The sequence below is a fragment of the Capra hircus genome, chromosome 18 (genome assembly GCF_001704415.2).
Source record: "Capra hircus breed San Clemente chromosome 18, ASM170441v1, whole genome shotgun sequence".
Lineage (NCBI taxonomy): Eukaryota > Metazoa > Chordata > Mammalia > Artiodactyla > Bovidae > Capra > Capra hircus.
In genome coordinates, this window is record NC_030825.1 from 58,614,475 (window position 1) to 58,629,784 (window position 15,310).

Here is a 15,310-nt window from a genome sequence, read left to right on the forward strand (position 1 = left end):
AAGGTGATAGAAAGAAGTGACAAAGAGATAGGCGTTTCAATCACTCTGTGGGCGACAGGGGATCTGAAGCCAGTCGAGTGAAACTGCACCCCTAGCTCATATGGGAACCAAAGTCACGTGCAGATGAGCTGAGACCTATTTAGAGACAAACAGCAGAGCTGCTGCAAGATACTGCAGCAGGTATCTCCCTGAGCTGCGGTGGGGCAGGATTCCCGAACAACACAGGAAGAACACCATCTCTAAGAGGGACGCGGAGATCCTGAGCTGGATTAAAATGAAGAACTCTTCATAACAGACACCGCTGGGAGTGCCGAATTGAAAGCCATCAGGTAGAAGATGCTGATGACACAGATAACCATCAAAGTAACAGTAGCCAAAATATGAGTTTCTAAAATGCCTAAGGTCAAAGAAATATACAGAAATGGGCCCCAATGAGCAGGACTTTCATCGAGGACAATGTATAAGGAGACCGTCAAAGAATGGAAAGCTGCCCCACATCACTGCAGCCAGGAACCTGCACGTTAAGACACTAATAGGGTATGACTACACGTGCTCCAAGTAGCCAGCTATTAAAGTCTCTCAAAACCCCAACTGCTGGGAAAGTGTGGAGCAGTGGTTGTTGAAATGTAAGTTGGCCCACACATTTGAGAGGAAAGCGGCTTCATCCAGCAAGCCAAGCCTGTGCTTACATCAGGACCCAACACTTCCCCTGCTTGGATGCATGTTCTAGAGCAGCCATGACGAATGGTGGCCAATCCCCACATGTGGCAATTGAAGGGTTTAAAGACAGTTGTAAGGCTGGGTGTTGGGAGGGGCCATACAAAGTGCTGTCAGGTTAAACGACCCTGGGTTTCCAGATTTAGTACAAGAAAATGAATGTAGATGATTTGGGGCCCAATTCCAATGCGTCTGTCAGTTCGACTACATCTCACACAACCAATTCTAAGACACCAGCAGTGCATCTCAGAATTCAACTCAGCTCAATCCAACTCACTGTTGACACTGTCCACCTGTAAATAGCATCACATCCTATGAGACTTCAGCCCTTCCAGACTGCCCCTCCAGTTTCAGACACCTGTTTCACCTCCAGATTGTCACATATACACCTGATCTGCTGGTTACACATGATTCAGTTCAGTTCAGTCACTCTGTCATGTCCAATTCTTTGAGATCCCATGGACTGCAGCACGCCAGTCCTCCCTGTCCATCACCAACTCCCGGAGTTTACTCAGACTCATGTCCATTGAGTCAGTGATGCCATCCAACCATCTCATCCTCTGTCGTCTCCCTCTCCTCCTGCCTTCAATCTTTCCCAGCATCAGAGGATTTTCCAGTGAGTTGGTTCCTTGCATCAGATGGTCAGAAGTTTGGAGTTTCAGCTTCAGCATCCATGCTTTCAATGAATATTGAGGACTGATCTCTTTTAGGATGGACTGGCTGCATCTCCTTGCAGTCCAAGGACTCTCAAGAGTCTTCTCCAACACCACAATACAAAAGCATCAATTCTTCAGCAGTCAGCTTTCTTTATGGTCCAACTCTCACATCCATACGTGACTACTGGAAAAAAACATGGCTTTGACTAGACAGACCTTTATCGGCAAAGGAATGTCTCTGCTTTTAAATATGCTGTCTAGGCTGGTCATAACTTTCCTGCCAAGGAGTAAGCGTCTTTTAATTTCATGGCTGCAATCTCTGTATCCAGTGAATTTGGAGCCTTCCAAAATAATGTCTGCCACTGTTTCTACTGTTTCCCCGTCTGTTTGCCATGATGGGACCAGATGCCATGATCTTACTTTTCTGAATGCTGAGTTTTAAGCCAACTTTATCACTCTCCTCTTTCACTTTCATCAAGAGGCTCTTTAGTTCTTCACTTTCTGTCATAGGCCAGAGGCCATATGCATCTTCATATCTGAGGTTATTGATATTTGTCCCAACAATCTTGATTAAAACTTGTGCTTCATCCACTCCAGCATTTCTCATGATATACTCGGAATATAAATTAAAAAAGCAGGGTACAATATGCAGCCTTGAGGTACTCCTTTCCTGATTTGGAACAGTCTGTTATTCCACGTCCAGTTCTAACTGTTGCTTGCTGTTCTGCAGACAGATTTCTCAAGAGGCAGGTCAGGTGGTCTGCTATTCCCATCTCTTTCAGAATTTTCCAGAGTTTGTTGTGACCCACAACAAAAGTTGGATGTTTTTCTGGAATTCTCTTCCTTTTTCATTGATCCAACAAATGTTGGCAATTTGATCTCTGGTTCCTCTGCCTTTTCTAAATCCAGCTTGAACATCTGGAAGTTCACAGTTCACATATTGCTGAAGCCTGGCTTGGAGGATTTTGAGCATTACTTTACTAGTGTGTGAGAAGAGCACAATTGTGTCATAGTTTGAGCATTATTGTCTTTCTTTGGGATTGGAATGAAAGCTGATCTTTTCCAGTCCTGTGGCCACTGCTGAGTTTTCCAACTTCGCTGGCATATTGAGTACAGCACTTCCACAGCATCATCGTTTAAGACTTGAAATAGCTCAACTGGAATTCCATCATCTCCATTAGCTTTGTTCGTAGTGATGCTTCCTAAGGCCCACTTGACTTCACATTCCAGGATGTCTGGCTCTAGGTGAGGGATCACACCATCGTGATTATCTGGGTCATGAAGGTCTGTTTTGTACAGTTCTTCCGTGTATTCTTGCCACCTCTTTACTATCTTCTGTTTCTATTAGGTCCATACCATTTCTGTCCTTTATTGTGCCCATCGTTGTATGAAAAATTCCCTTGGTGCCTCTAATTTTCTTGAAGAGATCTCTAGTCTTCCACCATTTAATTGTTTTCCCCTATTTCTTTGTACTCATTACTGAGGAAGGCTTTCTTATCTCTCCTTGCTGTTCTTTATGACTCTGCATTCAGATAGGTTATCCTTCCTTTTCTCCTTTGCCTGTCGCTTCTCTCTTTTCTCAGCTATTTGTAGCCCTCCTCAGACAACCATTTTGCATTTCTTTTTCATGGGCATTGTCTTGATCATTGCCGCCTGTACAATGTCATGAACCACCTTAGTCCATAGTTCATCAGACACTCTGTCTATCAGATCCAATTCCTTAAATCTATTTGTCACTTCCACTGTATAATAGTGAGGGATTTGAGTTAGGTCATACCTGAATGGTCTAGTGGTTTTCCCCACTTTCTTCAATTTCAGTCTGAATTTGGCAATAAGGGATTTATGATCTGAGCCACAGTCAGCTCCTGGTCTTGTTTTTGCTGACTGTTAGAGTTTCTCCACCTTTGGCTGCTAAGAATATCATCAATCTGATTTCGGTGTTGACCATCTGGTGATGTCCACGTGTAGTCTTCTCTTGTATTGTTGGGACAGGGTGTTTGCTATGACCAGTGCATTCTCTTGGCAAAACTCTATGAGCCTTTGCCCTGCTTCATTCTGTACTCCAATGACTAATTTGCCTGTTACTCCTAGTATTTCTTCACTTCCTACTTTTGCATTCTAGTCCCCTATAAAGAAAAGGACATCTTTCTTGGGTGTTAGTTCTAGAAGGTCTGGTAGGTTTTCATAGACCCATTCAAATTCAGCTTCTTCAGCATTACTATGGGTAGCATCATAGACTTGGATTAATGTGATATTGAATGGTTTGCCTTGGAAATGAACAGAGATCATTCTGTCATTTTTGAGATGGCATCCAAGTATTGCACTCAGACACTTTTGTTGACTATGATGGCTACTCCATTTCTCCTAGGGGATTCTTGCCCACAATAGTAGATATAATGGTCATCTGAGTTCAATTCGCCCATTCCAGTCCATCTTAGTTTGCTGATTCCTAAAATGTCAATGTTCAGTCTTGCCATCCCCTATTGACCACTTCCAATTTACCTTGATTCACAGACCTAACATCCAGGTTCCTATGCAATATCATTCTTTACAGCATTGGACTGTACTTCCATCACCAGTCACATCCACAACTGAGTGCTGTTTTGGCTTTGGCTCAAGCTCATCATTCTTTCTGGTGTTATTTCTCCACTGATCTCCAGTAGCATATTGGGCACCTACCGACCTGGGGAGTTCATCTTTCAGTGTCCTATCTTTTTGTCTTTTCATACTGTTCATGGGGTTCTCAAGGCAATACTGAAGGGTTTGCCATTCCCTTCTCCAGTGAACCACGTTTTGTCAGAACTCTCCACCATGACCCGGCTGTCTTGGGTGGCCCTACATGGCACGGCTCAGAGTTTCATTGAGTTAGACAGGTTGTGGTTCATGTGATCGAATTCATTAGTTATCTCCCACTGAAACGTGAAACTGAGTTCTGTTATGATGCTGGGATGAAAATTCACTTGGCTAATCGAGAGAACTCTTTGAGGCTGCCTTCTAGAATTAAATAAATGCCGACCTTATGGCGAAACACGTCCACACTCACCAGGAAAGAAGTGCTGTGCTGCTGTGATGTGCTTGTTCCCTCAGTCATGTGCCACGCTTTGCGACCCCATGGACTGCAGCCCGCAAGGCTCTTCTGTCCATGGGGATTCTCCAGGCAAGAATACTGGAAGTCAGTTGCCATGCCCTTCTCCAGGGGACCTCCCCAACCCAGGGATCATACCCCGGTCTCCCCCATTGCAGGTGGATTCTTTACCAGCTGAGTCACCAGGGAAGCCCAAGAACACTGGAGTGGGTAGTCTATCCCTTCTGCAGGGGGACTTCCTGACCCAGGAGTTGAACCAGGTCTCCAGCATTGCAGGCAGACTCTTTACTGACTGTGTGGATCTCAACAAACTGTGGGAAATTCCTCAAGAGATGAGAAGACCAGACTACCTTACCTGCCTCCTACAACCTGTTTGCAGGTCAAGAAGCAACAGTTAGAACCAGACATGGAACAAGAGACTGGTTCAAAATTGGGGAAGAGGTATGTCACAGCTGCATATTGTCACCTTGCTTTTTTAACTTATATGCACAGTACATCATGAGAAATGCTGGGCTGGACGAAGCACTAGCTGGAATCTCGATTGCCAGGACAAATAACAATAACCTCAGATATGCAAGTGACACCACCCTTATGGTGGAAAGTGAGAAGGAAACTAAACAGCCTCTACATGAAGGTGAAAGAGGAGACCCTCATATATGACCATGGGCTATAAACTCATCTAACTACTCAAAAGAACTCTCTGAGGCTACCTTCTCGAACTAAACATATGCCAAATGTATGATGAAGCAGTTCCACACCCACCAGGGAAAAGTGCTAGGCCTCCTAATTCATCACACCATTCACATCAACGTTACTTTGAATGAGCCAAAATTTGCAAACAAAGGCAATGTCATCGTATTTTAGAATCCATACATAACTGGAGGAATAGTCATATGTAAAATACTATTTTCAAGACAAAAACCAAGCAGAACCAACAATGAGTTATTGATACGTCTAAAATCATGAGTAATCTCATACTAAGCGAGTTAAGTCAGAAAGTCTCCTTTCAGTGGTAGTGACTCTTCCTACTGTCTCGCAGTCATCTCTACAAATGAAGGCTCGTGGATGCAAACAACACAGGGTTGGAGGCGAGAGTTTCCAGGGAGAAGCTCGCAGTGATGTCCCCACATCTGTCCTCTGGGCTCTGCATCCTCAGGTGAATCTCCTCATGACAGAGAGCAGGCTCGGCCACACCCCTCAGCCCAGCTCCCTACTGGCCGCCACACCTGCAGAGCCAACACAGTCTCAGGTCAGAGAGGCAGACCCATTTCATTCATTCTGGGCTCTGCCTCAAGGCATGTGCTATCTTAGTTCCCCAACCTGGGATCGAACCCTTGCCCCTTGAAGTGGAAACTCGCAGGCTCAACCACTGGACCGACACGGAAGTCCCTGGAGAGTCACACAGTTTAGCTGCAGGCAGGACAGGACCGCCAAGCCCCACAGGCAACTCCAGAGCCATTCTCTGGACTTCCCCGCAGGGAGACAGCTGTGCTCACCTGGTGTAGTAGGTCCAGGTGAGGCCATAGGTGAGGAGGAAGCCAGCCCCCATGAGGGCCCCCCTGATCAGGGTGAGGACCAGGGGCCAGGAGCCCTGCTGCTCCTCAGTCTCAGAGCTGCAGGGAGGGGGGCCTTCTGGGGAAGGGAGAGGGGGTGAAGCTCAGTCCCCAGACCCAGCCCTCCCAAAGGCACACACCTGCCCAGGCTGGACACCCCCAGCACCTGTCCTGCAACTCACTCTGCACAGAGAGGCTGAAGGAAACTTGCTGGGAGCCCAGTGGGTGCTGAGCTCGGCAGGTGACTTCTCCTCCATCTCCAGCCACTACTTGTGGTATTTCCAAGACCCCGGTGCTGGAGATGGGGGTAGACTCCAGGGCAGGGGATCCCCAGAACCAGCTCATCTGTGCAGGGGGTTGCTGTCAGCAACACACAGCAGCTGCAGTGCCTGGCCCTCTGAGATGAGAATAGATGAGGCGTTCTGCAGAATCTTGAGGGCTTTGGGGGAAAGCACAGTGGGAGAGCTGGGGGAGGCTGAAGTCTCCTCCTCCCTCCTTCCAGGATCTCCTGGCCTCACTCTCTTCTCCCCCAGCCTGCCAGGTGGGTTCTGTGTGGTCCCAGGGCTGGACCTTCCCACCCTAAGCAGGCTGAGCCAAACTGTCTGGGCCTGGTATCTTCAGGGGAGGCTTGGTGTCTCAATGGGACAGGCCTGGGCTGTTTGGTGGAAAGAAAACCCAGAGCCTCTAAGGCTTGAGAAGTTGATTCAGGGAAGGCAGCAGGAGATGGGACTAAGGAGGCTTTTGTGGAAGAAAGCCATATAATAGAACCATGGTGAAGAGAAATGGGCTTTGAACAGAGTGTGTGAGTGTGTAAATGTGTGGGGTGTATGTGTGTGTGCCTGTGTGTATGTGTGCATGAGTGCACGTGTGTATGTCCATGAGCGTATGTGTGCATGGTGGGTGCCTGTGCTGTGGGTATAACTGTGTATATGTGGACATGTGTGATGTGTGTGCGCCTGTGTGTGTGGGCGTTTCTGTGCGTGTCTCAGTGCATGTTCATGTGTGTATTCTGTGTCTGTGCCTGTGTGTGTGAGTCTCTGTGTGTATTGCATGTGTGTGTGGTCTAGTGCATGGGAGGTGGGGCGGGGTGGGGATTTTCTCCTTGCTCTTCCCATATCTGATCACCCTCAAGCCCACTCCCCTGCCACCCCTTGGAGGCAGTCCCAGGAGCAGGACCCAGCCCTGGAGAGGAGAGGTCCTGTCCTACCTGTGATGTTTCTGAAGGAGAGGCTGATGCGGAGGTTCCTCGGGGCATCTGGGGCAGAAAGACATGGGCTTGCTGCAGAGGGAGGAGTGGGATGGAAACTGACCAGCACCCCAAGAGGGAAACAGCAATCGGGGGGCTGTCCTTCACGGCCACTCCCCACCTCAGCTCCCAGGGCGCAGACCCATAGAAGAGTAGGCTGGCCTTCTCTCTACACACTCACAGACAGACACACACACACCCCACCACCCTCAGGGGCTCTGACACCCGTCCACACTCACAGGAGACGTTGAGCAGGACGGTTCTCTCTAGGGTCACCTGTGCTCCCTGGAGTGTCACCCAACAGGTGAGGTTGGTGCCGTGGTCCTGGGGCCTCGGGGTGAGGGTGAGCTCCGAGGAGTGGAGGGTGTCTGGGTTCATGGCATCAAGGGCATCTCCCGCCCAGGAGAACAGGAGAGGGTGTGGCCCATCACAGACCAGCGACAGGCTGCAGGTCAGAGGTGTGCGGCGGCCAGACTCCAGAGGCTCCAGGAACTGGATGTCGGGTTTCTCTGGAGAAAGGGAGATGAGACAGAGGGAGACGCCTGGACGCAGGGGTGTGGGGACACAGAGGGTCAGGGTCACAACTCACTCCCAGTTCTGGGTCTCTCCTGAACCCTCAAACCCCAAGACCTGGAGCAGGGAGCGCTCCTATACCCTGCTCCCCTTCCAATAGAGGAGTCTCCCTGGGCCCCCTGTCACACCTGTCACCTGCAAATTCAGCTGCTTCTCTCTGTAATTGTATTTCAGAGATCCTCTCTCCACTCGCAAGTAGTAGACTCCTGAGTCGCTCAGCCTGGCCTCTTTGATGCTCAGGGAGCAGTCGTTGTCCCTGGGGTCCCCCAGGAGGCGGAATCGGCCCTGGGTCTCTGACTTCACTCGTTTCTTTCGGTCGTTTGTGGCCACAGCATCACTGTAATGGCGGTCTCCTTCCCGGAACCAGTAGATGAAGGGTTCGTCAGAGGAATACCAGGAATTTCCCGAACTCCAGGGATAGGAGAAGGAGCAGGGCACGTGGACGTCCATGCACGCCTGCACCGCCACTGATTCCTGCACTCGGAGCTCGTACCCTGGAAGCTCCTGCAGGGACCCTGGGGGACACAGAGGCTCAGCGGCAGCTCCAGCCCCTCCCCACGTGTGCCCCCCTCCCCCAGCAGTAAGCCCCGTCCCCTAGCCCTCCCCCACTCACCCCCCCACAGCAGGGGCAGCAGCGGCAGCAGGGGGAGCAGCCGCAGCAGGGGCACCATGTCGGCATCCGCCAGCACAGAGCCGGTTCAGGTCCCTCTGTAGGGGAGGGAAGCGCGCCGAATGTGAGGAGGGAACGAGGAAGCCCCAACAGGAAGCCAGAGGGTGAGGGAGACAGAGCCTTGGACAAGCACAGAAGGGGAACTTGGATGCCCCATGCCGTGGAGGAGGGGCGGCCCTGAGGAGGCAGAAGGTCCCACCCCTCCACCCCACACCCCACGCCGAAGCGGGAGGTCCTGAGGACCCCCCAGAGGCCAAGAGGCTTCACCGCAGGTGGCTCTGACGTGACCACCTGTCCAGTGATGCTCAGGTCCACGGTGAGAGCGCCCAGCAGCCGGCACCAGAAAAGATAAACGGGCTCCAGCCCTGGTCATCGGGTGGGACCAACCCTGCAACACAGAAACACTGGACTTTCCGGAAAAGAACACTGAAAGATTTCTCAAAACCATTCAGACTTGGGCAGGAGGACTCACACACGGTGGATGGTGGAACCCAGGAAGGAAAGCTGAGCGTGAAAAGCTCCTTTGCCCAAAAAGATTTTCAGAACAGGGCACACGGGCTGTGCGTCTTCATGGATCTGAGGGTCTGTGGAACCAGCCAACCTGGACACAGGCCCACGCAAAGTGGGGTGATAATGGCAGAACTTTGCTCCATTCAGCTGGGACCCCAAAGTCCAGACCTCACACAGAAACAGTTCACGACCCCTCACTCTGGATGGCCTTCTTTTCAAAGCCACAGGAAGGCTTAAGTCATGTGTGGAAGAAACCGGTGAACTTGCTGCCCCTTCTGGAAAAAATTCTTTAAGTTTCACAAGTTTGAGTATGATCATAAACGTTTTAGACACTTTCAGGAAGAAGCCATGGGACTGATGGAAAGTTTCTTTTATAGTTAGATAGAAATATTAATATTTTTTTACTTTTTTAAGCTACAGAAACGAAAAGAAATGTCCGTCAATCAATGGTGCCAGTGGAAATACTGTATCTTCTTTCTACTCTATTTTAGATATAATATAATTAATCTCACTTCCTCGTACAATGGGCTTCCCTGCTATCTCAGATGGTAAAGAATCTGCCCTCAGTGTGAAGACCAAGGTTCAATTCCTGGGTCAGGAAGATCCCCTGGAGAAGGGAATGGCAACCCACTCCAATATCCTTGCTTGGAGAATTACATGGACAGAGGGCCCTTGCAGGCTACAGCCCATGGGATCGCAAAGAGTCAGACACAGCTAACTAACACCTTATTAGTAGAATATTCATATTAATTAATATACATGATTATTCTCCCAAAAAGAGGCAATCAAAGAGGATCAGACCAAAAGTATGGGGAACAGGTGTTATGCAGGTGTGATAGGTGTTTCTGACTTCTGAGAAGAGTGGTATGGTGGCCCAGTGCTTAGCACTCTGCACTCTCACTGCCTCTGGCCCAGCTTCAATCCCTGGTCTGGGAACTAAGACCCTACAAGCCCTAGAGCATGGATGGTAAAAAAAAATAAGGAAGAAAGAAAAATAGTCTGCAATATATGTCTTATCTTTTGGTTTTCAGCATTTTATGTTTTGTGATTGATTACATAGATTTCTCATTCAAAAGAAACTCAGATGTGATGTGCCTGTGATATTGAGACTTTTAGGAAATATGTATTTGGCCTCCATCCACAGTTCCTGGCTCACAGATTCATGAGTGCTTGGAATTTACTGACTGATGAGAGATATGGCAACTTCTTTGTTTATTTGTTCTTTGTTCTCAGTCGCTGAAAACACTTCAGGGCCGCAGCAGAGACCTGGGGGTCACATTTTGTATTTGGGAGCCATGTCTGTATTGTATTCGGTGACACTGCTTTTTGTTTTTTGTTTTTTCCTAAGGAGGGATCCGAACCCTTGAGTCAATGTCAGGCTCCACAGAACCCTGGACTGGCCCTGCCCAGGGTCCAGGTGAACAAGAGGAGACGAGCTCTCGCCTTCATTCCTCACCTGTTGCGGAAACATTGCTGGACAAGCAGACACTGGAGAAGGCCAGGAGCCACAGGGCTGTGCAGCACACCTTCACAGCAGCTGGTGTCCAGCAAATGTCAAGTTGCGACCGTCAAAGGGCAAGAAACAAGCAGTGTCGGTGAGGACGTGGGGTAAAGGGAACCCCTGGGCACTGCTGGCGGAAATGTGAATTGGTGCGACCACTATCGGGAACACTCTGCAGGTTCCTCTAAACTAAAAATAGAACCTCAAGCACTTTCACTTTGGGGCCTTTCAAGAAAATGAAAATGGCAATTTGAAAAGATACATGCACCCCATGTTCATGGAAGCACTATGTACATTATTGTAGACATGGAAACAACTTCCATACCCAATGATGAGAGAATGAATAAAGAGACTGTGGTGTGTGCATACTCGTGATCATTCTTCAGCTATAAAAGAGAAGGAAATCCTGCCTTTACGATACATGGATGGTACGTGAGGGCATTAGGGTAATGAAATACATTAGACAGAGGAAGAAGAATACTGTATGATCTCACAAGTAGGTGAAAATGAAAAATAAACAACAACATAAAGTCACAGATAAAGAGAAATAACTGGTGGTCCTCAGAGGTAGAGAGTGGAGTCTATGGCAAAATTGGCAAAAGTCGTCAGAAGGTACTTATTTTCAGGAATAAAATAAAATGTCATGGACATGTAATGTACACCATGGTGATTATATTTAAAATGTTTAGGGACACTAATACAGTTAACACTACTGTACTGTATATTTGAAAGTTGCTAAAAGAATTAGATCTTAAAATTTCTCATCACACAAAAAAATTTTAGCCTTATCGATATAAATGTTAATTAAGCATATTTGGTGATCATTTTGCAATATGTACGTAATATAAAATCATTATATTATACACCTGAAACTAATACAATGTTATACCTGTATCTCAAAGAGAATATGTATCTATATATGTAAAAGATTTGAAAAATGTCAAGCTGGGAGCTTAGATTAGAGTGGTCCAAAGCTAAGAGAGTGTTCCCTGGTTGACAGGCTCCACTGGCCTTTCAAAACCTGCATAATCAATTACTTATGTTACATTTCCTCTGTGGCAATATACGCTATGTAGTGTGGCTTCTAGTGTGGCTACTGTCCCCAGTTTCCTGATTAAATCTCCAGAGATGAAAAAAACGAGCACTGGATGATTGCAAATGCCTTTGTGATAAAATTCACAGTGCATTGGAAATAAAAGAGAAATTCCCTAAAAAGATGAAGGGTGTCTTTAGAAAACATCACACTTAATAAAGTAGTATAGGTTCCACCCTAGCAAGTCAATAAATATTGGTAAAAGGTGTAACAATTGAAAGGAAAAAGAAAGAGATTTCTCTTCATATAAGTTTGTGTTTCTAGAAAAATCCAAAAGTTTACACAGATCCATTTAGAGGTTTAACAAGAGAGCATGATGACTTGAGACAAATTCCAGTTTTAAAAATCATTGCAGACTTCCTGTGGTCCAGTGATCAAGCACCCACCTTCCAAAGCAGGAGATGGGGATTTGACCCCTCGCAGGGAACTAAGATTCCCACATGCCTTGCAACTCAGTCAAAACAGATCAATCACATTCCCATAGCACAGTAATATAAAACTGTATGAGAACCATTGACAAATGCATCAAAAATTAGGATATACCTGGAATCTATCTAACATTTAGAAAGGTATACAACAAAAGGATATACAAAATCTTAATGGAGAAAATTATAAATCTGTCTTGAAGGATATTAAAGACATATACAAACGGAAAAATACACCACACTAAGGGTTTGAAAAAACAGAGTATAAATGTCCATTCTACTCAAAATAATGTGCAGAATCCAAACGTATGTCACCACATCTCAAGTGGACATCTGTGGAACTCAGTAACTCCACTGTAAAATTTATAAGGAAGCAGACATTTCAAGGATGGCAAGGGTACCTTGCAAAGAACAATGTGTGAGGCCTGGCTCTGCAAGTTGTGAAGATACATTACAGCCTGCCTGCTTGCTTAGTCGCTCAGTCGTGTCTGCCTCTTTGCCACCCCATGGACTGCAGCCCACAAGACTCCTCAGTCCATGGGATTGTCCAGGCAAGAATACTGGGTTGGGTTGCCATTCTCTTCTCCAGGGTATATTACAACATAGTACAACAAAACTTTTGGACTGAAAGAGGGATAGTCCAGTAGACTAGTGGAACAGAATAGGGAACCTAGAAATAAACCCCAACCACGGGAAGTATCATGTGTAATAGCAAAGGTGACAGAAAGAAATGACAAAGAGATAAATGTTTCAATCACTCTGTGGGCGACAGGGGATCTGAAGCCAGTCAAGTGAAGCTGCACCCCTAGCTCATATGGGAACCAAAGTCAAGTGCAGCTGGGCGGAGACCTATTTAGAGAGACAAACAGCAGAGCTGCTGCAAGAGACTGCGGCAGGTATCCCCATGAGCTGTGGTGGGGCAGGATTCCCGAACAGCACAGGAAGAACACCATCTCTAAGACAGACGCTGAAATCCCGAGCTGGATTAAAATGAAGAACTCTCCATAACAGACACCCCTGGGAGTGCCGCATTGAAAGCCATCAGGTGGGAGAAGATACAGATGACACAGATAACCATCAAAGTAACAGTAGCCAAAATACGAGTTTCTAAAATGCCTAAGGTCAAAGAAATATACAGAAATGGCCCCAAATGAGCAAGAATTTCATCGAGGACAATGTATAAGGGGACCGTCAAGGACTGGAAAGCTGCCCCACATCACTGCAGCCAGGAACCTGCACGTTAAGACACTAATAGGGTATGACTACACGTGCTCCAAGTAGCCAGCTATTAAAGTCTCTCAAAACCCCAACTGCTGGGAAAGTGTGGAGCAGTGGTTGTTGAAATGTAAGTTGGCCCACACATTGGAGAGGAAAACAGCTTCATACAGCAAGCTGAGCAGGTTCTTACATGAGGACCAACATTTCCACTGCTTGGATGCATGTTCTAGAGCAGCCATGAAGAATGGTGGCCAGTCCCCACATGTGGCAATTAAAGGGTTTAAAGACAGTTGTAAGGCTGGGTGTTGGGAGGGGACACACGAAGTGCTGCAAGGTTCAATGACACTGGGTTTCCAGATTTAGTATAAGAAAATGAATGTAGATGATTCTGGGCCCAATTCCAATGCGTCTGTCAGTTTGACCACACACCCACAAGCAATTCTGAGGCACCAGCAGTGCATCTCAGAATTCAACTCAGCTCAATCCAACTCACTGTTGACACTGTCCGCCTGTAAATAGCATCACATCCCACGAGACTTCAGCCCTTCCAGACTGCCCCTCCAGTTTCAGACGCCTGTTTCACATCCAGGTTGTCACATGTACACCTGATCTGCTGGTTACACATGATTCAGTTCAGTTCAGTCACTCTGTCATGTCCAATTCTTTAGGATCCCATGGACTGCAGCACGCCAGTCCTCCCTGTCCATCACCAACTCCCGGAGTTTACTCAGACTCATGTCCATTGAGTTGGTGATGCCATCCTACCATTTCATCCTCTGTCGTCCCCTTTTCCTCCCACCTTCAATCTTTCCCAGCATCAGCGGCTTTCTCAATGAGTCAGTTCCTTGCATCAGATGGTTAAAGTATTGGGGTTTCAGCTTCGGCATCCGTGCTTTTAGGATGGACTGGCTGGATCTCCTTGCAGTCCAAGGACTCTCAAGAGTCTTCTCCAACACCACAATACAAAAGCATCAATTCTTCAGCAGTCAGCTTTCTTTATGGTCCAACTCTCACATCCATACATGACTACTGGAAAAAACATGGCTTTGACTAGACAGACCTTTATTGGCAAAGGAATGTCCCTGCTATTAAATATGCTGTCTAGGCTGGTCATAACTTTCCTGCCAAGGAGTAAGCGTCTTTTAATTTCATGGCTGCAATCTCCATATCCAGTGAATTTGGAGCCCCCAAAATAAAGTCTGCCACTGTTTCTACTGTTTCCCCATCTGTTTGCCATGATGGGACCGGATGCCATGATCTTAGTTTTCTGAATGTTCAGTTTTAAGCCAACTTTTTCACTCTCCTACTTCACTTTCATCAAGAGGCTCTTTAGTTCTTCACTTTCTGCCACAAGGGTGGTGTCATCTGCATATCTCAGGTTATTGACATTTGTCCCTACAATCTTGATTCCAGCTTGTGCTTCATCCAGTCCAGCATTTCTCATGATATACTTGGCATATAAGCTAAATAAGCAGGGTGACAATATACAGACTCGATGTACTCCTTTCCCGATTTGGAACCAGTCTACTGTTCCGTGTCCAGTTCTAACTGTTGCTTGCTGATCTGCAGACAGATTTCTCAAGAGGAAGGTCAGGTGGTCTGGTATTCCCATCTCTTTCAGAATTTTCCACAGTTTCTTGTGATCCACACAGTCAAAGGCTTTGGCATAGTCAATAAAGCAGAAGCAGATGTTTTTCTGGAACTCTCTTGCTTTTTCAATGATCCAACAGATGTTGGCAATTTGATCTCTGGTTCCTCTGCCTTTTCTAAATCCAGCTTGAACATCTGGAAGTTCACAGTTCACGTACTGCTGAAACCTGGCTTGGAGAATTTTAAGCATTACTTTACTAGCATGCGAGATGAGTGCAATTGTGCCGGTAGTTTGAGCATTCTTGGCAATGCCTTTCTTTGGGATTGGAATGAAAGCTGATCTTTTCCAGTCCTGTGGCCACTGCCGAGTTTTCAGATTTGCTGGCATATTGAGTGCAGCACTTCCACAGCATCGTTGTTAGGACTTGAAATTGCTCAACTGAAATTCCATCACTTCACTAGCTTTGTTCATA

The 15,310-nt window shown here is 47.0% G+C and overlaps 1 protein-coding gene across 1 annotated transcript; it reads right to left on the reverse strand.

Annotated features, from left to right (window-relative positions):
* On the reverse strand, positions 5,314-8,550 carry LOC108638012 (sialic acid-binding Ig-like lectin 14). Its single transcript, XM_018062947.1, is given in 9 exon segments — positions 5,314-5,684; positions 5,779-5,847; positions 5,955-6,090; positions 6,194-6,370; positions 6,373-6,450; positions 7,219-7,266; positions 7,497-7,766; positions 7,959-8,345; positions 8,444-8,550. Coding segments are annotated over 9 exon segments (1,239 nt in total). The 5' UTR covers positions 8,502-8,550; the 3' UTR covers positions 5,314-5,668.